At 31.8% G+C, this 27,336-nt stretch overlaps 1 protein-coding gene across 5 annotated transcripts in view; it reads left to right on the top strand.

The window, feature by feature from the left end:
• The window catches only part of LOC139481804 (uncharacterized), a 110,040-nt gene extending 90,084 nt beyond the window's left edge, over nucleotides 1-19,956 (top strand). For 2 of the 5 annotated variants that reach the window (XM_071265309.1, XM_071265310.1), the window contains exons 2-4: nucleotides 12,825-12,954; nucleotides 14,331-14,614; nucleotides 15,752-19,956. In XM_071265309.1, coding sequence (XP_071121410.1) covers nucleotides 12,825-12,954; nucleotides 14,331-14,614; nucleotides 15,752-15,819 — 482 coding nt within the window. In that variant the 3' untranslated portion in view covers nucleotides 15,820-19,956. Of the gene's footprint in view, nucleotides 1-5,060; nucleotides 5,335-9,752; nucleotides 9,969-12,824; nucleotides 12,955-14,330; nucleotides 14,615-15,751 lie in introns of those variants that run through there. The other 3 variants (XR_011654692.1, XM_071265311.1, XM_071265312.1) reach the window with 3 other exon arrangements.
• Nucleotides 19,957-27,336: the final 7,380 nt, after the last annotated feature.

Genomic DNA, 27,336 nt, shown 5'->3' with positions numbered 1-27,336 from the left:
AAATAATCAGACACTTGAAAAAAAACAGACAATTTTAAAAGAAGATGTGGTATCATTGTCAATGAGACAAAACTCCACAAGAAACCAAATGACACAAAAATTAACAACTCTAGTTCACCGTACGGGTTTCAACAACGAGCAAAGCCTATACTGCATAGTCAGTTATAAAAGGCCCCGAAATGACAAATGTAAAACAATTCAACAACCATTTGCATAGGATCCCATGAAAATAAACATGTGTTCGTAAGGATCTCATTCTGATTTTAGTTGTTAGCGGGAAAATGTATAAAAAAAATTCAGCACGACTTCCGAAAACACCAACAAATAATAAAAAAAAAATACGTAAAGACAATCAAAAATACCTGGCAAAAGTAGAAATTTTTGTTATTTATGGTGATTGTAGGTTTTCAGAGGTGGATTTATTCGGTTTTAGCTTGAAACTTAAATTTCTGGCTAATTTTACCACAAAGTATTTCTCGCCACGCTTTGCTTGGAAAGATATCTAGATTGCAACCTCTCTGGAAGAATTTTTCAATAGTTTCGATAATTATACCTCCGCTCGGCAAAAAAATCATATTGCGCATACCCTCCCCCACCCCACACCTTTACCTTAAACCTAGGATTCGCTCCTGTATACATACTTGGTTTGTGTTTTAGCATCTATTACGACAACTGTTAATTGTTATGTCATAGTATATGTCGCTTAATCAGCATGCAATGACAGATTCATTCCTATACTTATGTTTATGACGTCTTTACACTAAATCCATTGGATGTTAGATGTGTACGGAATGATAATTTAGTCTTAGATGCATGATTTTTATTAGTTGTTAGTGGCTTTGAGCTATCTGTCAGATAACTGCGAGTACTTTCAGATCTGTTTTTGTGTCTTTTTGTGTCGGGATGTATAAGTACAGGTTAGGGGGAGGGTTGGGATCCCGCTAACATGTTTAACCCCGCCACATTATTTGGGTATGTGCCTGTCCCAAGTCGGGAGCCTGTAATTCAGTGGTTGTCGTTTGTTTATGTGTTGCATATTTGTTTTTCATTCATTTTTTTTTTATATATACATAAGGCCATTAGTTTTCTCGTTTGTATTGTTTTACATGGTCTTATCGGGCCTTTCATAGCTGACTATGCGGTACGGGCTTTGCTCATTGTTGAAGGCCTTACGGTGACCTATAGTTGTAAATTTATGTGTCATTTTGGTCTCTTGTGGACAGTTGTCTCATTGGCAATCATACCACATCTTCTTTTTTATATTAAACATTATATAATTTATATAAAATATGAAATATTCTATGTCAAAGAATAAAGGTGATATATTGTTTAAAAAAAAGATACAAGCGAATTTTAGCCAGGCGGAGTTACGTCCAGTCAGATTCTATAGGTTATTTCCAAGAGTAAAGTTTAGTTCAATCAGAGTCTCCTTTTTGTCAAGAAAATAACATTTGCTATAGCTGTTTTTCCTAGATAATATTCTATGCTTTTTGATTGATTTTGCACATCAAAATCCTAGATTGGGTTAAATTTTTGTTACATGTATTTAATTTGTGTTTACCGTAATGTCTTTCTTTCTTCTGCATTCGTGTATAACTAAACAATCTAGCGCTTTAAACATTTGGGGTTGTCTGTTAAAACTGTTCCTGTTAACCTGACTGTCACATTTTCACCTTTAGTTGATAGCCTCATGTAGGACTAGTTTTTTTTTAAAACGTCTATTATATTTTCTAGGTTTGTGTCCAAAGATAAATCATATTTTTGTTGTTGATCTTAGTTCGAAAAAAACTTAGTTTGATATATGCCATAGATATAGGAAGATGTGGTGTGAGTGCCAATGAGATAACTCTCCATTCAAATAACAATTTAAAAAAGTAAACCATTATAGGTCAATGTACGGCCTTCAAACATGTATTTAAATTAAAAACATCATAAAAAATGTTCTTTCACACTTTTGGTGTACAAATGTATCTGTTAAAAGTTCGTGTAATCAATAAGATCATGTACTTATAAAAGTATGCAAACCTCTAAGTGATAAGCTCTGCGTTTGGTACGTTCCGTGTAAGCACACACTGTACAATAAAAACTACCAAAAATGTTTACATTTGTAAATACTATATAGGTCTACAATAGTCTACATAGTCTTTTCTCAATGAAGAAATGTAATAATTAGCTCAAATAGTTGTGAACTCATAGAATACTGATAAACTGCTGTCGATGCAATGCACACTCGATCAAGCCACTTACTATATGTTCGTCCGTTTATATAATGACCAGTTTTTAACGGTGATAAACATAAAAATGCTCTGTGTAACCAAATATGCGTGACTTTTGGCAGCTTAGTTAATGAAAATTAGTTTTTGTATAAAAAATAAAGCTGGTAACAAATAAACATTTGTTTTTTACATCCCACGCGGTCTGGTCTAGACGTATAAAACCAGGTAAATATTCAATAAAACACGTTTTGAACTGATATGATACATATGACAGATATATTAAAAGATATTCGATAATCTATGTAGGGACGACTTTAAAAAATGTTCAATATCGATTTAACCAAATTAACCGAAGTGGACTCTTGAGCTTGACTAATGAACGAAGATTTGATCGCTGAACTCTACATGAAAGCGCTTGATTTTTTTTTGTTTTATCTTAAGTTTTTTTTAAATTGATAATATCACATTGAAATGAAGTGGGCACTTCATTTTGACCACTTATACTGTCTCAACCTCATGCACATGCAATATGAAACAGATAAGTTAAACATAACTATAGATGCTTCTGTGATCTATCTTAACTGACAAGAGGTTGATATGCCTTTCAATAAACCAGTTTAATCTAACACGAGTATGTCGTTCTGCATCCCACCCGAAAAAAACCCGCATCAAAGTGGTATATGAAAAAAGACAAACCCACTTGGAGCACATTTTTAGATGAAATTGTTATTCTATGTACAAAGTGTGAGCTGATAAATACCAGGCGTTTTACTGATTCACAGGTTGTAATTATTCTATTACAGAACAAATTCTTCATGCTAGTACTCATCATTAATCTAAATTTAAAAAGATAAAACTTATTTTAAGTCGTATGTAATAAAAACCGCATGTATTTCTTTTCAGAACAAAATATCATTAAATTTTTAAGGTGTTCGTGTGAATAGGAAATCCATGTTAGAAAAATGACTCACTGCGTTGCTTTCAAATTAAATAGATTGAATACTAGACTGTCAAAAAAACCCAAACATTACGATTGTCAATGGTGGTCTCATGGTAGCTTGTTCGACTCGAGTACTGGAGGTCGTCGATCTTAACCATACTTAGCCCCGGGGCAAAACAAATACTTTAAAATTAGTACATGCTGCATCTCCGCTACGTACGCAGTATCAGGATTAAGATCAAAGACTAGTCGGCTCGGTGACAGAATAATGTGTCCTGGTAATGTGAAACGTCTTTCTGCTGATTGTTACAGTGTGTACTTTCACGTTAAAAATCTAGCTCAGCGTGTCGGTTTAATACAAAGCAGGGTACATTTGCATATTCTCGTCCTGCATATACATGTATATGCATATTAATTTTCCGCTAACCGTTAAGCAGAGCCTAATGTCCAGCGTCATCATCATTTGCGTGGTTTTAAAGAAAATACGTACTCGCAGAAGATTTGTGTTTTGTTTTTTTTTTGGTTATTAAATGTTTGGTGGTATTGACATTTTAACTTTCTTTTGTGTTTATCACTTATCGTATCATTGAAAAATTTAGGTATGAATATAAAAATAATTTTCCATTTTTTAAAAAAAAAAATTTTTTATTTGATCTGTTATTCATTAATATTTAAAGATTTGTCAAGATTTATTCAGAACGCAAGATAAATACAGGTATATCACCGTTTGAAACATGTTTAACCCCGCCGCATTTTTGCGCCTGTCCCAAGTCAGGAGCCTCTGGCCTTTGTTAGTCTTGTATTATTTTAATTTTAGTTTCTTGTGTACAATTTGGAAATTAGTATGGCGTTCATTATCACTGGACTAGTATATATTTGTTTAGGGGCCAGCTGAGGGACGCCTCCGGGTGCGGGAATTTCTTGCTACATTGAAGACCTGTTGGTGACCCTCTGCTGTTGTTTTTTATTTGGTCGGGTTGTTGTCTCTTTGACACATTCCCCATTTCCATTCTCAATTTTATATGTCACCGTTTGAAAAAGGATTATGTACTAGTAATACAAAGCGGGACAGGACAGACAAATGGTATATAAATAAGTCATACTAACCTCTCCAATGTATATGCATATTCAGTTTGGGTTAAAGTATCATTAATGACAACGGTTGTGTTTTAAGTACATGTGTAAAATTATCTGTCGACTTATCAGCATGCAATGACAGATTTATTGATATACTTTACCATTTCAGAATTTATAGAACATATGGAGTTTTCCAATTCAAAAGCAAAGATGATATAATGTATAGGGAAAAAAATAAGCAAATGCGATTGTTAAGTCAAGTCAGATTCCATTGGAGATCATTGGTCATTTCCAAGAGTCGAGTCCTTTTCAATCAGGGTTTTACATTTTGATATAATTTTACATCTTTTTCTTTGGTGATTGGTTCGACATTCTCGAATTCCGGATCGAATTAAAAATGTATTTTTTTTTTTTAATGTTTTTCTTCGTTCCTCTATTATACCTCAAAAATTATTTACTTTAAAAATTTAGGGTTGTCTATAATAAAATGTTTTCCTTTCAACGTGTCTGTTTATACATTTTCATTTTAAATTATACTACATGGATCGTGTGTTTTTTTTACTTCTTTTTTTTTGTTTTGTGTTAAACCTGTTTTTACTTTTATATGTCAAACGATTAAAGTTTTTTTTTTTTTTTTTTTTGTTATCTCGGTTGGGGGGAAACATTCTAAATTGCTTAAATTGACAAGTGAAATGTCAAATTAAAAATAGACGATGATCGATGGCCTTTCCAACCCTCAATTGCATCTGTTACGAGTTCACATAATCGATTATATCATTTACAAAAGTAAACAAATAACCGACTGATAAGCTTTAATCAAGGCTAGTAAGTCAACGCAACATCCGGAATTCCGCATTTGTGCCGCATAGTAAGCACATACCGTACAACGAAAATTGTCAAATATGTTTACACCTGTAAATGTAGGTGTATCCTATATTTACCTATGATTAAACGTTTTACATACACGGATAAGCCAAGTTCACTTTCATTTTGAAACATGATAGAGAAATAAAAATGTCAGGTGTATAAAACGCGATCAGTTTTAATCAATGGATATTTACATATTAATTTCAGTCTTTTTCTATATTGATGTTTTTTCAGGTAAGTTTTTACTTAATTAACCTTTAATTGATATGTCTGATGGTAGCTACATGTCGTCGTCTGTAATGTTATAGGGTCAAATGGGTTTAATAATCTCTAATTAGGCCACTGAAATCGATATGTATTGTCAATGCTAATATAGTAAACCAAACATTTATCTTTCATGATATGAATGTGAAAAAATAATTACCACGTGTATCTATCGAAGTCAAACTATATGTACACTTAAACTTCCTCTTTGTATTAACTTGCATAAACTTTTTTTTTATTGATTATACTCTACATTGTACGTATTATTTATTTTACACACAGTTTTATTGAGTCTTTTAAAATACCAGATAAGGACAGGGAAATTAATCTTTTTATTGTTTGCATTTGATGAAAAATAATACTAAGTTCGTATATATCTCAACAGTGGATTTAAATTCACGATAAAAAGACGATTTACAAGCCCTATAGAGATTATATTTTATGAATACTAGTATTCGTCTATAAATAAAGCTACTGTACTTGAAAAAAAACAAGATTCAACACAATTAAATTGCAATATTTTAACTATAAACAGCACTCCTTCTAATCCTATATCCTTATATACATGGTTTTGTAAATAAATCATTGATAGCTGTTTCATTAACAGATTAATCCTAGTCCAGTAGCAAGTATTACATTAATGATGGTAGAAGCGTCCTATAATGACAAACTGTTGAAACATGAAGCATGGTGTGCATCGCATTCACCAATACCTGCGTATTGAATTCTTTTTTTGAAAAAATGTGACAGCTTCACCATAAAAGACAACATGACCCCAGTCAATATTATAAACTCTAAAAACGTTTATATAAAATATATTAATAAAGAGCAAAATGTTATGAAGACTTACACATTGCTATTGAAATAAATTTTGTTGAATATTCAAATTTCACATTTTTTTGTTGAAAGCAGTAGGGGTGACATGTTATTTTTTATACGTTTTAGAAAAAAAGCTAAGAATTGCATACATTTGTATATGCATCATTACACATGTGCAAATTATATCTGCATCTGGTTGTGTTAATATACTTGTCATAATAACGAAGGTGCAATTTTGTCACAGAGCTCTCAGAATGTTTCAATTTTATGATAAAACGATTATTGGAATATGGTCACTTTGGTCTTATTCAGACCGGCCGTTTAACCCTGTTAGTTGTAATTTACCACAAGCTAAACAACCGTCATGACCGTTATTACCATTCAAAATACGTGTATGTAAAAATAAATTTTAAAAAATATCTGAAAATAGCGTTATATACTTTCATATTAGCAAATTATACATGTTGTTGAAACAATTACAAAAGATATCTTGATCCAACACGTCTTTTGTCGCATCAACCTGACAGTTGTCCTTGGTTTTAGAAAAACGAAGGTCCTACCAAGGCCATTTCTTAGTTTTGTTATATAATAATTACCAGACAATTCTATCTTATTTTGCTATTTATAACGTGCTGAAATTCTACAGTCAGCAATTTAATTGTAATACACTTAAATTATGATTTGCTATACAGAATATCATTTAATTATTTTTACTCAGTTTTATGCTGTTATTTATTGCATGGTTTGGTTAAAAAAAAATGTTTTGGTTTGTTGTGGAATGTGCATAAGTGCCGATAAGTCCGGCCAGAATAGGGACATTTAATGTCTGTATCTTAAAAATCTGCCGCTCCTTATTCCAGTGCCAGTTACAACTTTTTACCGGTTTATTTTCAGAACTTACATTTCTATTGTATAGTACGATAACTGTTGTCCTGAATTTGTATGAAATATTTGCCGCTGGTTATTTTTATCAGACAGTAATTATCAAATTAGTCAGATTTGGGATTTGTGTACTTCAAATCCTCGAATGCATACATAAGCAGATAAATTAAAAGTTATACGGGTGTTATTTGATGATGTTACTTCTATCTTAGTATTGTCAAAAGCTGCTGTGAACTTGAGTAAATCAAAGATAAAGTGACACTTGATTTATAGATAAATATAAAAATAGTTTTTGTTGAAACAGTTCGCTGCTTAAATGTTATGTAAATATGTACGGTTTCGTTTACATTTAATTTATATGCCATCGTTGTTTTTGTTAAAAAAGTAATTTGTTTTTCTCTGGTATAATTTTTGATATTTTGAAAGATATTTCACTACTAGCGCAAAGGTTTGAACTCAGAATTGAAGTTGTGTATCCTGCTAGATTCATGTGCCTTTGTTCGTAATTTGAATGGGTAAAATAACTCAAAAGGTTAGAGAGATAGAGGGATAGTGAGAGGCAAAGTGTCAATATATTCCCCCTTTTCTGGTTAAAATATAAAAAATAGGAGATGTGGTACGATTGCTAGTGAAACAACTATCCACCAAAGTTGAAATTAGGTAAGCAATTATAGGCAACCGTTTGACCTCAACAATGAGCAAAATCTGTAGTGAAGTTAATAATTGTTTAGATGTTCTGAAATATACATTGATCTTACGGTCTCATGAGTAATATTGTGTGACCATTTTTCGACCCATTGTGACCAAAATAACCATTAACTCGATTATCTGGTTTAATCCTTCCAACGTTCAAAATATGTGATCTCTCAAAAAAATTTCGAGTGTTCCTAATAAAGGTTAGCCCAGAAGCATGCATTTACAATTAATTTGCATCAAATGGAGCATTTTACATTTGTTTCAACTAGCAAGAAACGATGTATTTATTATTTAAAACCGTGGTTAAATGAAACATAATTTGGCGTTGTCAGTTTATTTTTGACTTATGAGTTTGAATGTCCCTCTGTATCTTCCGCTTTCCTTATATACAAGATAAGAAGATTGATGTCCCAAAACTTTATTCTACCATTTGAAACTTCTTGAAGTTTCGTAACACCTCAGGTATTATTAAATAATAATTCTGTATTTGCAAAACAGACAAAAAACAATTTTGGTTATGGCAAATACATTGACAAAACAAACATGATCAAACATAATGAAAACTCGATTAAAGTCGATAGCACTCCGAAAGCTGGATGCCATTAAACCGACGCAACTTTATCCCTAGGTCAACATTTATCCAGCTTTATACAAAGTTAAATTAGAATAAATACACGTTATCCGTATATCAAATTCTAACTTTATACATATTAATTAATAGATGGTAGGTTAAGTCATGCTTACCTGATAAATGGTTGTTTAATCAGATAAGATATCCTATTTAATATTTATAATAATAACACGTTCAATTTCACTATGTTATACCCATGAACGATGAAGACATTTTAACTTTATGAAATCAAATTATTCATCATCTTAGGACGTGTTATGTTGTTAAATCAGGTATTAAACGTGAAAATAAGAAATTCTTTCTTCTTGTTAACAAATTTCTGAATAAGTCAGGCTTGTGGATGATTTGCTGTACAACATCGCTCTGCAGTTAAACGATATTGGATGATGGTGCAGCAGCCAGTATTACAAACATAGTAGACCCCTTAACCTGGGTTTTCTGAATAGAGGGTTGGCTTGCATCATGCAGTGGCGGATCCAAGGGGGGAGGGGGGGTTCCGGGGGTTGGACCCCTCTTTTTTTTGGCCGATCAATGCATTTGAATGGGAGCATATAGTTGGAACCCTCCTTTACTCTGTGTTGGGACCCCCCCCCCCCCTCTTTTAAAATGGCTGGATCCGCCACTGATCATGTAACTGGGATCATACCACTATCCAAACTTCTTTTTTTTTCTATCACGAAGATATTTTATATCGATATCTGAACACATTATTCAAATTTAATATTGTTCAAAGTCACAGTGTTTTTTACAAAGAAGACATTATATAAAATAGGTTAAGACAACAATATTATCTTTTGTGTAATTGTACACCATATTTGCGGCTTTAAACAAATATTCGTGAGTTTTACAGAGCTTCAATAAATGCAAAAAGGCGTTTTACAGGTATAAATCTTATTCAAACATTTAAAATGTTTGCTGACATTTTTATGTTGTAAAAAGTAAACTTTCTTATCTACGCACTTATCAAAATGTAATTTAGTTTAGATAAAGTGTGTACCTGTACGATACACTACAAATGTATCTGTTTACATTTAAAAAAAAAAGATTGTATAATATTTGAAATGATATAATTTAAAATTTTATAGACATGTATGATAATACCCTATAAGGCAAATAAACAAACTAACAGGAGAGTCATATTTTGTTTACTAATCGAATTATTCCGCTTTCAGTCAAGCTTGAAAAATTCACACGGTTCTTAAATTATATGTAAATTTCCGGAAGGATGATCAATGGACACTTACATCCGATCATTGAAAAAATATATATTATTCATATTTTGATAAAAATATGTTCAATACAAATGTATATTTCAATTATTCCTTTTTTTCCACGTGGGTGATTACATACAAAACAAGTGATTGGCACATATCAGTACAAGGGACTTTGTGACATTTTTGTTACATGCATAGTTGTGCAAATAACGCGTTAGTCACAATACAATTTGGGAAAGTTGATAAGGGTCATACTGTTTGTTACATGTACACATGTAAAATGTAGTCCAAAGTTATAATTTTGATATCAATTTAACACAACATGATGATATTGGTTTTCGTATTAATTTATATCATGAACGGTAAGTGCTAACTTTAATATTTACTCGATAAAAAGGAACAATAACTTTTCAAAAATAAAAACATAAACGATAATTAAATTTGCTGGTATTCCAGAAAATACATATTTTTCGGCCAGTACAAATAATGTCGATATTTTTATAACTGATATAAATAATATATTATACATCGATAGGAATGTAGGAATCACAAAAAATATAGAATAGTCCAACAGACAACTTTGAGCACCAACGGTCGACTCCTCCGAAAAAAAGTAACGAACATATTGACTAAGACAAACATCTCATCGTCCAGATAGCTCAATTGGTTACAAATATAAAGAGGGAGCTTGAATCTATTTATGTGCACACACCCGTGGCCTCCTCCAACCCCACCCTTTACTTATGATCGTTTATGTTGACCGCATGTTATCAAACTATAAAAAGTATGCTTTACGTCCGCACCTGGTCGGGGTAAATGTTTTACCGGCATATTGTACACACCGGTATACTGTACACAAGTCATACCGAAATTACATGTATATCAGTGTGTCCGTATTATCAACCGTTCTATTTGCCTGTAAATGTTTAGTTTAAACATATTTTATTGTCTAAATATACAATAGGATTGGATACAAGTTATAACAACTCAAGATAATCATCTCCATATAAGTACAATATACAAAATTTCAAGATGACAGCGGTAAATGTGATTTGGTGGATATAAGCGCAATTGTAGAGTATATTCATTTTTGAATTTAACGCGCCAAATAAAGCTTCTACATGTATCACAAGTTACATGTAAAATTTAGTTAAACTAATGGTACCAATGTCGATTCACCAAACATTCCCTTCGACAATTTATGACTCGTCGGTTAAAATGCATGAAGCCAAAATTTTTGGAAAACCCAAAACAAAATTCAAACGTGAACAAGTATTGGAAAATTGATGATTTGGCGAAAAAGAATTATCAGCGTCTTCTAAATATAAATCTCCAAGAGTTTGAATCATGACCCTAGTATATTTTTCACCATATGCACACCATACCTAATTGAGTATATACATAAAGTAGTTTTTGCACATCATCTTCTTCTTAACACTACCGTGTACGTATGTGCGTACATGTAAAGTGTTGGTTTAGCTATGTACTAAAAGAGAAGGTGAACTGGATCAACTGGAATGTTATAAGGAATGAATATTTGTGGTTTTAACTTGAAACATTAGTTTCCACAATCAATGCATATGATGAGGTTTAGCTTGATTTCATGGAACATTAAGAGCATTGCTGTCTTTGAAAACACATGACTCTGCATGGCATACTTTCGGTACCTTGATTGAAGAAAACACTTGACTCTTTTTCTTACATTGCATAATTTGATATCATTGAATCTAATATGTGTTGTCTCTTGTGAAAGAAATGCTTAATTTACTTTCATAGCTTCTGAACTGGCTATTGCGTGCAAATTAATGAAATGAGTTCTTGATACGACACATATCATATCTTCATCAAAGTAATGATACTTATACATCTGAGAGTCATCAAAAGAAGCAACAAAAATTATTATTGGGTTTGTAGTTTATTTTCCCAATGTTGTGTTATTAATTAATAATGAAATAACAAAATACAAATTGAATGATGTCGAGCGGTCATCGCCATTCGACCTCGTGAAAAGTACCCAAACCGTTGTATGACTATAATTATAGCAATCATTTGGTTTTTATTTACTATCTTAATGTTGTCAGAGTGTAATTAATTATTAATGAAATAACAATGTTCACATTAAAAGATGTCGGGCGGTCATCCTTAAATGAAAGAAAGCTTAAACAAAACCCGTCTGCTTATCTATATTGTGTAGAGCATTACAAACTTTAAATGTTTAAGCCTAAAAATGGTGCATAATTCTATAACATGCTCCTTAATATACACGTAAGGAGTCTTTTGTTAATCATTTTTTTGGTCAAGTAATCTCACTTAAAAAAATTTGAATTTCCTTCAAATAGATATTTGAAATGACGTACACATCTGAATACATATATACAGTGACCTTCAACAGATACTCATATTTTGCCATACATATTCATTTTTAATTGTCCGAAAGGTACGATATAAACATAAGTTATCCATACAGATGTCATTTGAGTAGCACAATGCACAGACTCGATGGGGCCTGTATATACAATTGTTTGTATTCAAATAATTTAGATTAACGATACAAGAGAAAGAATATTGTATTGCAATTTAAACATCTTGGTTGATAAAAATCGTACATACAATAAATCCATTGTAAAAAAATGAAATAAAACGTATGATATTGCCCTGTTTTTCATCCATTGAATTCGTTTAAGAAAAAAAGTATTATAAATCTACAATTTTTTTTAAATCTTTCAAATGTTCAAACTGAAAATTGGTCTATTTGACACCATTACATTGTATTTCTTGCTTTGAATTGTGTCTCACATATTTTCTTTCTGGGTTAAAACCTTTTGCATTTCGTGCATAACTGCTAGAATGTTAAAAACAGACTTATTTGAGAACTAACTAGTCATGTATATTTAGGTTTAAGGTCGAGGCTAGACCAAAATGACAATTAGTCAAATTAATTACCTGTCGTAGTGAGAATGTCTTTCATCCGAGAACGGGTGTAAAGTTACTATTTGTAAATGTGTTAATATATACAAAATAATTTTCAGCACCAACATGTCAAGACCTACAACTTCCTGCCTGTTCTATTTTCAAAAATAGGAAATAAAAAGCATAAATTTGAAAGGATTGACTATACTCTGTAAAAAAATGAAACAGCCGAAAAATGGCTCTAACTACATGTATGTGACATCCTCATGTCTTAATAAATTATTACATTTTATTTTTGTTTCTTTCAGTCGTTGGTGCTTGTCGGAATTGTACTCAACAGGATTTTATGACTATACAAGAATCCTGCAAAGACAGTGATCAAAAGTTAATCAGAGCACAGCATCAATTTTCTAAAGAAAACGAAACATCGCTTTGCAAGTAAGTCAGAAAAAAAACGAGCTAAAAAATTAAATGTTTCTTGGTCGGTCGAAAGTTAGATTTCCTGTCATGAAAGATAAGAATACATTAAAAAAAAATAAGGTAAATATGTATGATATCCAATTAAATTAATCATAAGTTACATGTAGTTTGTTGGTATAATACATTTTTTTGTTTTGTGCTAGAAATTGTTTCATGATTTTATTTGCTTCAAATACGTACTTTAAACAATGTATATACAGAAGGTAATAATTCGCTATATTAAATAATTACGCCTTTCAAGAATATGGGGTACCCGTCAGTGACACAAAATCATTACATGCACAGCAGATAAGACACAAAAAGCAAGGGGACATCGCTTTTAATGTAGTTTTTGTTTCCATCTGAAAGTGACACAGTCAGGTTCTTAACACTTCAATCAGTACATGTACATGTATGACTTTATCAGCATTGCATATTTAATATCGAGAACTAAAGTTGGAAGTCTAAAATCAAATAAAGGAATAAAGAAACATTTAAGACAACCAGATTTTAGAGAAGACATCAAAGGAAAACAGACGATCAAAAATTGATCAGACGGAGATTTGTTAGTACGGACAATACAGTAGTATATAAAACTTATAAAGTTGACTTCAGTCATAATGTATTGCTTCTTACAGATTGTCAGTGGGTAATTAATTTCTTTAGCTTGATGCAGGAATTGTACGGTACAGATAACCTTATTGAAAGAACTGTTGAGAGGGCCTCAATGACAACAGCACTCATAGGCGGATTTAGGGGGGCAGGGGGCCCGGGCCCCCCTTTTTGGGAAAAAAATTGGTTGCTTATATAGGGAATCACTGAAGCGTGACTGGAGCGGGCCTCCTCTTAGGTCAGTCAGTTGGCCCCCACTTATGAAAATTTCTGGATCCGCCACTAGCAATGATCAAATTTCCCGATTAAGATCAAACACGCACTACAACTATTGAAAACTATATGTTAGCTCTCCTATCTAAAATTTAGGAAATGTGAGATGATTGCAAACGAGACAACGATTCATAACTGACGATCGGACTAAAATATCATGAGCCATTACGGTTAAACCGTATAGTCTTCTCCAAGCAATGGCAAAGCCAATACTGTATACCTAGCTATTAAATTATTGCCATATAAATTTATTGCAAAACAATCAAAAATGAACTTCATGTAATACATGTATTATGTTACCATTTAAACCACACATACTTAAGTAAACAAATTAAAAATTTGAATTCAAGTGACAGATAATTAATTGCCCATACTAATGTATACACATGTACTTGTCTTAAGTATGATTATATTTTCAAATGAAATTCCTATATATATATATATATAATATATTTTTCCATTCTTTTCAGTTTTTTGTTTCAATTTTATTATTGTGTCGGGGATCATGTTCCAGCATGTCTACAACAGATAACAGGCAAATATGCAAGATACTATTCCTCTCCATTTGACTGTCATCCGACACCGGATGTGACGTTAAAATTACAAAATTATATGATGAAAGCGAACGATTGCTCAAGTAAAATTCCAAATGACCATGAAACAACAGTGAAATATAACATCATAACATCGTCACAGCCAAGTCACATGGGCAAACATAATTCATTAAATTCAACAAATGTAGCAATCAAAAATGGTAAGTCATTTACGTTTCTTTTGAAAGTTGTCTTATTGGCAATCATACCACATCTTTTGTTTTTATAATGATTAAACGGTCGTTTGAAAAATCATATAATATATATATACATATCAATACACAAATGTTTTTGCTCACGACATTCGAACATCACGTGGAAAAAAATAATCCATAATTAGCTAATGCAGAGACTAAAGTTTTTGGTGTCCGACACCGTACTGATTGCATTGATTCAAAATAGAATAAAAAAGGGAAGTTGGTCATCGAAAAGATTGAAAATTTTATCAAAATGAATAATCTATTTTTTCCCATACGAACAAATGATTTGAAGAAGTTTTCACTATAGATTACGATAAATTATGTACTTAAACACATTTTATTATCTAATTTGTAAGTTATGAAATTAATTCAAAGATTTATCTGAAACACCAAAGAAACTGTAAACATAAAATGAACGCTTAATCAATGTTTAGTAGTTTAAAAAGTTTCGATCTTAGATAATCGCATCGTCTTCACAATCCAGCTGTTGTTTTTTTTTTAATTTCTTCAATATGAAACAATAAAACCGAAGAAGTTACAAAAATATGTATATTAATTCAACTATATGGAAATATGACATAAACAAAATAGTTGACGTCTTAGATTCTCCCTGAATTCTTCATGCTCTGTACTGACCGTGTATAGCCACTATAAGGAGGAAATCAAACTGGATGATATAAATTATGTATCCAAAAAGAAGAAATTGAAAAAAATATTGATATTTTTTTTTGTGGCTATGAACAAGGTTGGTCTATATCACTAAAGCTGACATGTTGTATATGCCCCGCCGTATAGGACGGGCATTAGGTTTTACCCTTGTGCGTACGAACGTCCGTCCGTCTGTACGTCCCAAAATTGGTTCCTGTTCTAATAAATGAGTACGCAAGATTCAAATCATCATGTTTGGTCTCGACATGTTATTATCGTTTACTGTGAGATTTTGCGTTTTTATAGGTACATGTATTATATTGTGTTCACAAAATATTCAAATTTGTATAAACAACGAAAACGGCCGACTCAATTACTCAATGCTTTTCGATATAGATTACATCTTTTTATGACAGTGCTTTCAAAGGATTTGTTTATCTTTTATTTCAGCCTCTCCTTCTGGGACATTCCTACTGTCATTCAGTACAATTGTTTTGTTGTATTTGGATATATTATGACAGAAAGTGAGAGTTATCTGTCGCCTTGTCACGCATCGTTGTGTTCGCTTTTAATCAAATAATTCAGGAAGGAACTGATAATCAGAGACTCATCACACAGACAAAGTACCAGATCAAAGGTACCAGATCAAAGGTCAAGATCAGATACTGGGTTAATATGTTAGTGACATGAGACATCCGTTAGTGTTTTCCAATAATTCCGCACTGAGAGTATTATTCTGTGATAAAGCAGTCAATGTTGTAAGATATCGATTCCGGCATTAAACTGCTATCAAATTGCCAGTTGCAAATGCTTAATTACATTATATGATCAAGTTATTTATTGTGATTACCAATTTGAATATAATAGTTCCGTTTTAGATCGCTGTTTTCTGGAATCTAAAGCATAAAGAATTTTTTTTTGGAAATTATACGTTCACCAAAGCAGAATAATTGGTTTGAAATGTCATACATATTCCGAATTCAACCAATCACGACATGTTATTTTCGTTTGTATAGACGAGCTACGAAATTATAGCCTATAGTTCTTTAAACCTGAAACCGAGAATCACATTAAACTGAAATTGTAACATAGGTTCGTCTGATTAATTCTGTAAGTCTTCTTGTATTTATACTGCTCTCCATATTTTTTTTTACACATTTGGCTTCTCAAACTCTGCGATAAAATGACGAAGGTTATCGCATTAATATGCTACGAAACAGCAAATTCGGAAAGTTCACCCTTTTCTTGTCACGAATAGATAAGGACATCTATAGGGCAAAAAGTAATTCATGACGTTTTAACTGTAGGGCAAGTATAGTTTTATTTATATTTGAATGTATTATAATGTTTTATGTGGTCTTAGTTTTAACCTTCAGCGTACTAAGTGACATTAACTTTCTTTCTGTGTCTTGTACGCAATCAATGATTAACTCTGAAATTTATGAGTATTTTTTTTCTTTTCGCAAAAAATTATTCATTTTCACAATTTTTTATTAGGGAGTAAGAAAGGCAAAATTGTCTGACTGTTAGATTTGGTAATTGATTCCCGAATGATACGAAACAATATTTACATTGAAATGATACATGTAGCATGCCCCTCCTCTAAGTGAAATTGTATTTCCCTTATGTGTAGCCAACATTTGCATGATCAGAACAAAAACTCAGAAAATTGAATTTTGAAAAATGAATGACAAGTTTCCTAAATACAAAATAATTCTAACCCTCAACCAACATTTTGGTAGCTCTAACATGATATTCAGTTGGGTTTTATCGTCCTTTCGACAACATTAATCTAACAAATAAAAAGTATCGAAACAAATTGAACCGGAGGTTCTGCTGGATAGTAAGTCTAATTCTAATGAGTCATTATTAATTTTACCTAGAAAAAATCCTTGAAGGCTCTTTACTGGTCGACTAACTGTACTACCTTGAAAAAATCAAAATTTCTTTTGTATAAGATATATTCCCTATTTGTTTTTATATACCTCATGACATGTTGCATTCACCTCGTAAATGAGTCGCATGAACGGAAATCATTTTGCTAATGCAGTATTTGTCACATGTACACGCATTTTTGATAAGGTAAGAACTGTTTTAGGTTCTACACCAGCTTCGTGTTGTGTAAATGTGTTTCTGTTTACATGGGACGAACTTATTGCTTTTCGGAAAACTATTTTTGATTTGAGTTTTCCTAACCCATGTTGGGTATTATAGTATCTTTTAAATTGCATGTCCTGCCAATTCAATTCCGATAAAACGAATTAGAGTTTGATTTTATGTTACACACCTGTCTTTGGTAGAAAAACCTAGTACGTTTAATCCCTAGATGTCAATTGTTTTGGACATCAAGACAAGTATTTATATGTGTTAATATGCTATGTATATACAACTTGTCTAAACATCAACCCAACAATGTTAGATCTGTAAATTTGCTTTCGCAAATTTTTGGTTCTTCGAATCCCGGCGAGGGAAGAACCAAAAATTTGCGAAAGCAAATTTACAGATCTAACATTGTTGGGTTGATGTTTAGACGAGTTGTATATACATTATGTACACAGCCATGTATCACCATCATTGATGGCGATCCGATGGATACATCTGTTGTAGGGTTGTCACTGACTCAGACGTAAATATGCTATGTATATATATAGTTGTTTGTCAGTGGTGTAATGTATATGACAGCAGCCCACAAACAACTTAAACCAACCACATACAATTATTAGAGCTAAGATTCAAATATTAACATATACACTATTATATTATATGTTGGAGTAAATACAGAAATATACCAGGGGAAATCATTGCCATGCTAATTGATCATGCGCCATCTGCACCTTTTCATTTATGTACTACACCGAAAGTTGTCATTTTGTGATTTTGTTACATTCCGAGTATTATTTTGTTAGTATTTGAGCAATCGTAACTACTCGGCCATTCTCGGTACGCCTACGATGTGTAGCGAGAATGGCCGAATATTGGATTGAGTATTTGAGAGAATAAATAACGTCCATGAATAATGCTTTAATCAAATTGTAATTTATTTTTTATTGTATTTTGTACTTTGTTCATGTTTGTAAATGTTTAGGTCTTTATATATTGTGCTAATCTGATGTGTGCTCAGGAGTTGTGCTAAAATGCTGTACTTGTGAATGTAAAATTATACAGCGTGCGTTTCTTCTGACTGAACCTTTTTTTATAACATCATACTGGTGCATAATGGTAGTAATGACTTTTATTTCCACTCATTCCTCTAATTGTAAATCCTCTAATCGGTACATTGTGTTTTTCAAAAAAAAAAATTGTAACCTCGTTATATCGTGCAATCATAAAGGGTCCAATTATTGATGTTACATTTTCGTATCGTAATCATGGTAATAGTGCTAAAGACATGTTTGTCGTGTCTTTTTTTCTTTTAATTAATGCTTAGATATTTTGGACATTTTAGCAGACAATTATATAAAAGGATATTAGAACTTCCATTCAGCATTTGTCTAGAATTAGAGCTTACACTAACGAGACAGGCATTTTGTTGTTGCACTTTCAAGAAATAAATTTTAAAAAGTTTTGATTTCAAGCTATGTAAATCTTATTTTTGGAAGTAGTTTAAGTCCGTTATAATAAAAACAAATTTTGAAAAAAACATTTTACACTTTTAAACATTTGTGACATGTTATATGTGTTCTAGTACACGCCTTAACTACTTCAGTCTGTTCTCTTACTTCAAAATTACGTTACTATAAACTTACATATTTCCAAATTGAAGTAAGAAACAGAATGTATAATTAACAAATTATTTGTACTGATGTCTGACGAAGTAATCCCTTAGTAATATCTGATTAATACAATTCGATGCCTACTACTTTATACTATTCGTATACTAGTGGTTCAAAACATTTGCACTTAAATGTCCTCTCCTTTTGTGATATAATTCCATACGACTAGTCTTTCTTGAATGTGTTCTAGAATGCTAACGTTGCAATCTGTTCGCCATATCTTTTCATAGACAATAATAACTGTGTATGGTTTGACTGTGTTTTATTTTAAATCTATTTCAATCACTTTTCAATCGAATACATCATAATACGTATATGTATCGCTGCTGCAGTTAGCCAGCATGACAGTACTCAAACGGTGTACTTAGTTAAATTTAGCAATTCAGGAATTGTTGTTCCTTTACAAAAGGTTGTCTTTTGACGATTTTCGGTTTTGTCCTTTTGATTTTGAAGCTGTTAATCGTTTTCTGTATGCGGCTTCGAAGTCGTTATTATCATGCGCAGTGCGACCATTATCATGCATTAAACATTTCTTTCCAATCTGTATATGTTAATAAAGTTTTGTGTTCTTAAACAAGTTTATGAAAACCATTTAAATTACTAATTTTTGAGTGAATGAAACTAAAACATTATTATATTAGTTACACAATATTTTACATTCAACCGGAGTTTATTGGGTGTGTGTGTGTAATGTTAAGAGAACATAAAATTATACATGTAATGTTTTTTTTTTATTTAGGATAATTATCGTTAATCGTTATCATTGTAATATCATTATACACATGACATGTTGCTTATGCTCCTGTGATTTTTGTTGATTGTACAAATATGATTTAAATTTGTTATATTATTTTTGTAATAAAATAAAATGAAAGTTCAAAACACGAATTGAATTTGTTTGTTACCTATTGTGTTGTTTGCAATTTATCTTCGATGAATTTTCTTTGTCATATAGAAGAAAAGGCAACACTATATACATTGGAAAGTATATATATCAAGGGGCAATAAAAATCGAAAGTCAACGGAACACAGACAACACCTAGACAAAATAAAAATGGGGGTTAGTGGACAGACATAATTCGTCCAAAGAAAACAAGCCAAATAGACAAAACGACAAATAGACGTAGAAAATACAATAACACACTAATTAGAAAACTTATAAAAGATTGAGTTACATGAACCCAACAAAATAGAAATCAATGCAGATGCTCCGCAACGGTAAGCAGTTTCTACATCAATCGTTGCATTGTTCGTCATACTCGACAAAAAACGATTTGGCGACAGTAAACTAGTGTAACTCCATCACATATTGCATATGCATGTCCCAAGTCAGAAGACTGTTATTCAGTGGTTGTCGTTTATTGCTGTATATTATATTGTGTTTGTTCATTTTTTGTACATAAATCAGACCGGGGTTTTTTCATTTGCATTTTTATTAATTTGTCATTATTTTTGTGACCGTTTTGCAGATGATTGTACGGTAAATTTAAGATCGTATGCGGACTACAGTTATTCACTTCTATGCCAATCAGTCTCTGTTAAACAGTTGAATCAAGGCAATCATACATGTAGCACATCTTCTCATTTTTTTTTTAATATAAGCTGTACCTGCTCTATATTTTGTTTCAACATCATTGGGATGAATGCAGTCAACATAATCATAATATATTGAATTGATTATCAATATTCTTGTAGTTGAACGTTAAATTGATTTTTATGACCCACTAAAGGGCTTTGTGTTTTTCGGTCTGAGCGTCAGTGAATCTGTCTGTCTGTCCCGCTTCAGGTTAAAGTTTTTGGTTAAGGTATTTGTTGATGCATTTGAGGTCCAACCAACTTTAAACTTAGTATGCATGTTTCCTATGACATCATCTTTCTATATAAATTGTAATTCCAAATAAGAGTTTTCATACCTATTTCACGGTCCACTGAATATAGAAAATGATAGAAATGTCGAGTGGGGCATCCATGCATTTACTATCACTATATATGGACACGTCATTCTTAATTATGTCTACGTTCTAAATTATATTGAGAAATGTTTGTATGATTTTTTGATTGTTTTATGTTTAACGCCACTTCCGGCACTCATGCAAAATGTGTATTTCGACTACTTTGGTCACTCGGTCACCAAGGCCCAAAATGAGTTTTGTTTGAAGTTAGTTCTCATTGTAATGAAGTTTGTCTTTTGCAAAGCATATCATGTAAGCCGTACACATAACTTATCAATATAAAATGCAATAACATGGAACCAGAAGCCCATAACAGGCGAATAGACTAATTATAAACCACACTACAGAAATCTTGACATTGAGCAACCTGCAAAACTGGAGGTAAACTCGTGCTTCATGAGCTCCGGAAGAAAGGTTATCAATCTCGATTTCCATAGTCAGAGCTGTTCAATAATGACTGATTAGTTGACTGTCGGTTTCTTAATACCTAGAGTCAAATATTTTTATTCGTGTTCTAAAATGGCGGGAAATTAACAAAAAATACAATTGTGAGGGCCTGTAAAGGCGGTGGACAGGAGTGAACGTCGAGGAAATTTAGATTGCAACTGAAAAATTAGGGTATGTTGAATATTGACAGATAGAATGCATTTTAACAGACCACCTACAGACACCTCAAAGTGTTATTGCAGGGGTTCTTAACGCGTAGAGATCATGAAACTCTCTTTAAACGAGATATCATCACCATTCTGACCGTACGTGGCTGCGTATTTGTACATCCTACTCAGCCAAAAAGACCCTCCACTTTTGCAAAATCGATCGGTAGATAACCAATAATTACCTTATTGATATTCCCTAGTCACTTTGGTTATTTTTTTAAAATAGATTATGAAAACAGACTACAGGTCAATTATATTGAATATGTAACTTAACATCAAATAAAATTTAGTAGAGAAGAGGTGAATGTGTCAAGGAGACAACATCCCAACAAAAGAGCAGAAAAAAACAAGGCAACCAGTGGGTCTCGAATTCTCGCACCTGGAGGCGGGCTAAAGCTAGCCCATTAACAATATTAATGATGTGTTAAAAAAAAATTAAAGTGGGTATAATTTTCAAATATGTTGCATATTATTTTAAAATTCTTATTCATTGTACGCAAGAGTGACACTCAATATTTTCTGATAATTTGGCCCAAACTTTACTTTGGGTGAATTTTCACCATCCCGGAATGTCATTGTATCTGAGTGATAGTAATTCCAGATTCGTAACCACCATACACGTGAATATCATGAAGAGCTACTATTTCAAAAGTGTCACCAACATTCAGTTTGGTAACGAATAAAGTTGTACCAGTTTGATAAAAACTTCCAAAAGAGAAAAAAGCCTCCGCAAACCTGTGACCATTCTTCATAACAAGGAAGTTAGTTTGACTTGGATTTGTTGTGATATACACCGATATTTCATATATTCCATCTTTTTCACATGTAAATACACCGGACTCTTTGATAGTAGAAATATTCAATACACCATTTGAAACTTCGATGTTGCCAAATTGTATTCTTTGGTATGCTGTATATGATGCTGCTTGCAGCCTTGCAGACAAAATCACTGAAAGGAATACAAACAAAATAATTGATCATTTATGCAACAAAAACTCAAAAATAGGCTAAATCGATGCTATGTTCATGACATGAATTTCGTATGATAATTGCAAAGGGTAGACTCATTGTGGTCGAAACTCATATTTTAGACCCTGACCGCAAACATAAATAATATATTCATCCTTGCTGATGGCAATAATTGTATTCAATTATAGTTTCAAATTGTAACGACATTGATTAATTCTATTAAGAAAATGCATTGCATATTTTCTTTTTACATTGCAATTTTATAGTTTAGATATAAGCAGATGGCTTTTTTTGTATAATTGACAACACGACAAAAATCCCCAAAAGCCAAAGGACGTACATAGTTCAATAATCTAAAATTGCAATACCTCTCTCAGATAGTTGTGTCCATCTTTCTTCAAGGTGTTGTTCCGTCAAATCTGCTTTTTGGTAAAGGGCAACAAAATCATTTTTCCTGGCTTCAGCGTCACTAACGGTGGCGTCTAATTTACTATTCGTTTTCTGTAATTCGTTTTCGATATGTTGCGTTTGATTCCTTACACCAGAGAGAGCATGCAAATTACTAATAGCCTTTAAGCTTTTCAATGATTCAATGTCATACTCTAGTTCTTTCGACTTGTTTACGGTTGTATACTTAATCTGAAATTCCGTTTTCATCGAGTTTACAAATTTCGAAGTACTCTCTAGTTCCTTTTGGAGTTGCTCTGTTTTATTTTCCAATACAATCAAGCGATTTTCTAACGATTTGTTGTTTTGATTGTTTAATTTACATGAGGACAATTCCTGCTGCATTATCAAAACGTTCTGCTCCAGCTGAGTAATTTTCTGGTCTTGTTTTCTCTGGGAACGCCTCTGTTCCAATATTAAATCCATCAGCATATCAAAATGTTTATCTGTAAGAATCGGATCTTTTGTTGTTTGTATTTGTGAAGCAGTATTTAATAAAAATCCGCTCGAATGTAGGATGAAACTGATAAATATAAACACTTTCATGTTAGCACTGTCTGTCCCCAAGATGAGAAGAAGAAAAAATATTCAAAAAGTTTAATGTTATGATTAAAAAGACTTCAATCCTTGACATAAATAGATAACCCAAACAATATTTGGCAAGCATTTTGACAAAACATCTTAACTGAATAAAAATAAACAAACAAGACATTTATTTAGTTTGTATGGGTACTTCCTGGTGCTTGATATATTCTCAGGTATGCACTTAAAATGTAGTTCGATTTAGTTTGGAGGATAAAAACGCGTTATACTCACCAGAGACCATGCATTTCACTATTGTGTTAGTTGGAAGAATGTACTTACTTTTGTCCTACAAATTGAGTACCATGTTTGGGTTAATTTCATGTTTCAAGATAGATGAGGCTTTCGGTATTTCAAAGGAGAAAAAAATAGATTAAGAAAAAGATTTTTGGTGCACTTAATCCAATCCAACCCAATCCAATCCAATCCAATCCAATCCAATCACATCCAATATAATACAATACAAAAACGTCTCACCTTTTACAAAGCAATACATAACACATTGATTGAAACAAATTACACATATGTGAAAGCCATTTTTATAGAATTACGAAAGACAGTTATTTACACACTAGAAACACATTTCACATCGCTTAAAAACATTAAAAATTGAAAAGCAAATAAATACAAAATTATCTACAAAATGTATATGTATATAATTACATTAGATGTATGTTTCATTACTATACGTTATTCTGATTGGCTAACGGCACATCATGTGTTATTCCTTAAGCAGTTGTATCACTCATTAAAACTTCTCATTCATGATGACACGAGGTCCCACAATAAAGTGCACAGGTAAATGAAATAAAAAATTGATAAAAGGCGTGTTTTCATGATCCTATAGGTAAAAATGTAATTATAAGTATTGAATGCTTTTTTTTGTAACTTTATAGGGTTGTAAAAGCGTTGACCGTGCGCACATTTTAAGTATGAAGCGCTTCCGCGCTTCATACAAAATGTACTTCGGTCAACGCTTTTACACCCCAATAAATTTACAAAAAAGAGCATTCAATTCTTAAATAAAAATCTACATCTATCTAAATTGTCTCTGTAGGTTTTGGTACACCAAATGATATTGCTAACACCACCTAGAATCATATATTATAGCTAGCTTATTTTAACTAGAAAAAAATATCAAAACCCTCAATGTTTGTTTCCATTATTAAAACCACTGTCCCTAATATCATCATATAGTGGGCACAATAAAAGTACATGTTCTTCGTGTTCAATGGAGCCCTGACAGCAAAATATATTCGTTCTGGCAATCTTAAATTTTCGTACATGTATCTCCTGGTCTCGATGCGGATTGGGCCACTCCACATCTAAACTTGGTGTAAGCAATTCTGTACGATGTTGGCATGTTCAATTTATGGTATGACTCAGATTCAGAGGTGTTTTAAACTGTCTGAAGATTCGTAGCTTTTTTTGTCCGTTAACTCTGTTTGAATCGTCATGCCATTTAGAAATATTTTCATTTTAAACAGAATGACAGTTATCGTCTTTTATTTCGCAAAATTGTATGTTTTTATCATGTATATTGTAACGCTCTGAAATACCACACCTTTTAAATTTGCACTATTTCAATTCAATTCAATTCTTTATTAACCAAATGTTTTACAACATATAGGTACATATATAATCAATATATACTAAATATATATTACAAAAATATACGATCATGACAAAACAGACAGAAGTTTTAAATACACAAAAAATAAATACATATAAATATAATTCCAAATAGCAAATATTTGTAACAAATGAATTACAAATCATTTTACTAAAAACAGTCATTTCTGAGCTTCAGTGCTCTAAGTATATATTTTCCCAAGTTGCACAAGTCTTTTACATTAGTAGTGCTAAATAATTGTAACAGTTTATAAACAGATGGCTTACGCCAATAATATGGTTTAATCAAACATTCACGCAGATTAGAATATAATGGACATGATAAAATAAAATGCATTTCATCCTCAATATCATCAATACACAATGTACAGGTTCTAAGGTTTCTATTAACATTGGAATACCTTCCCTTCTCTATAGCTAGATTATGTGATGACAATCTAAATTTAACAATACACTTTTTATAAATATCGGGTATGGGTTTACACAAATATGACTGCAAAGAAAAATTGGATATCATATATCTATACAAAAAACATTTTGATGAACTTTCTAAAGTAGCATCAAACTCTTGTTTGACAATATCACAAAGTCTCTGTTTAATAACAATAATATGATCTTTACATAAAGAATTTTGTGAATACCACAAATCATTTAAACCAAGATGGAACAATTCCTTTCGTATATTACAAACCCAGTTATTTTTGTCATTTGGATTCTTTAAACACATATCATATAAATAATTGTAACAACCATGTAATATACAATTGTTATTATTCAATACTTTTATCCAATATTTAAATATACGTAATTTCCTGGTTACTAACATTGGAAATCTTCCAAGTTCACAATAGACCATGACATTCGGTGTACTTGTTTTAACATTCAAAATTCTTTTACAAAAATCAATATGTATCTTTTCTACGTCTTGCGCTTTATGAAAACCCCATATTTCAGAACCATAACATAGAATACTACTCACATATGTATCAAATAATGACAATAACGTGGCATAATTAAATGAAAATTGTCTAATATTACTAAATAAACAAAACATAGCTTTTCTACCTTGTTCTGCAACTTTTTTTTGTGCAACAGCAAATTTTCCATTAAAATTAAGAACAATACCTAGATAAGTAAATTTGTTAACAATATCTATTTGTACATCATCATAAAACCATTTATCTTCATCCTTTACTACGCCACCATTTCTAAAAATTACAATTTTGGTTTTATCAATATTTACAGTTAATTTCCATTTCTTGGTATAAATATACAATGCATTTAACATCTCTTGCAAACCATCTTTGGTTTCCGAAAAAATGACCATGTCATCTGCATACATTAATAAAAATAAACTTAATTCTTTCAACTCTACAGCTTTACAATTATTGTTTATAAACTCCATTTCACAATCATTAACATACAAAGCAAACAAAATGGGCGATAATACCTCCCCTTGCATTAAACCAACATTATTTTTGAAAAAATCTGTATAAAACCCATTTATTGTAACACATGATTTGACATTTAAATACATAGACTTAATAACAGACAGTAATTTTCCTTGTATACCAATTTTAGACAATTTAAACCATAAATTCATTCGATCAATAGTGTCAAAAGCTTTTGTATAGTCAACAAAACAGCAATACAGTTTCTTCTTTTCCGACAATGTTTTTGAAATAATACTTTGCAGAGCAAAAATTGCATCAACAGTGGAAAGTCCGTTTCTAAATCCAAATTGAGCATCAGTTATTGTATCATATGTGTTTGCCCATTTAATTAGTCTATTGTTTATAATGTGTGTAAAAAGTTTGGCTAAGCAACTGACTAGGCTTATGCCTCGAAAGTTATTCGGGTCACTTGGGTCACCGCGTTTGAAGACTGGTACCATAACTGCAATATACCATGATTCTGGAAAAAGTCCTGAAACCAATATACCATTAAATAATTTACTAAACACTGGCATCAACATATCCTGGAATTCGATGAAATATTCATTTAACAATCCATCAATACCATGA

This window comes from Mytilus edulis, chromosome 7 (assembly GCF_963676685.1).
Source record: "Mytilus edulis chromosome 7, xbMytEdul2.2, whole genome shotgun sequence".
NCBI classification, from domain to species: domain Eukaryota; kingdom Metazoa; phylum Mollusca; class Bivalvia; order Mytilida; family Mytilidae; genus Mytilus; species Mytilus edulis.
Note: the sequence above shows the minus strand (reverse complement) of the source record. Positions and strands in the feature narration are given on the sequence as shown.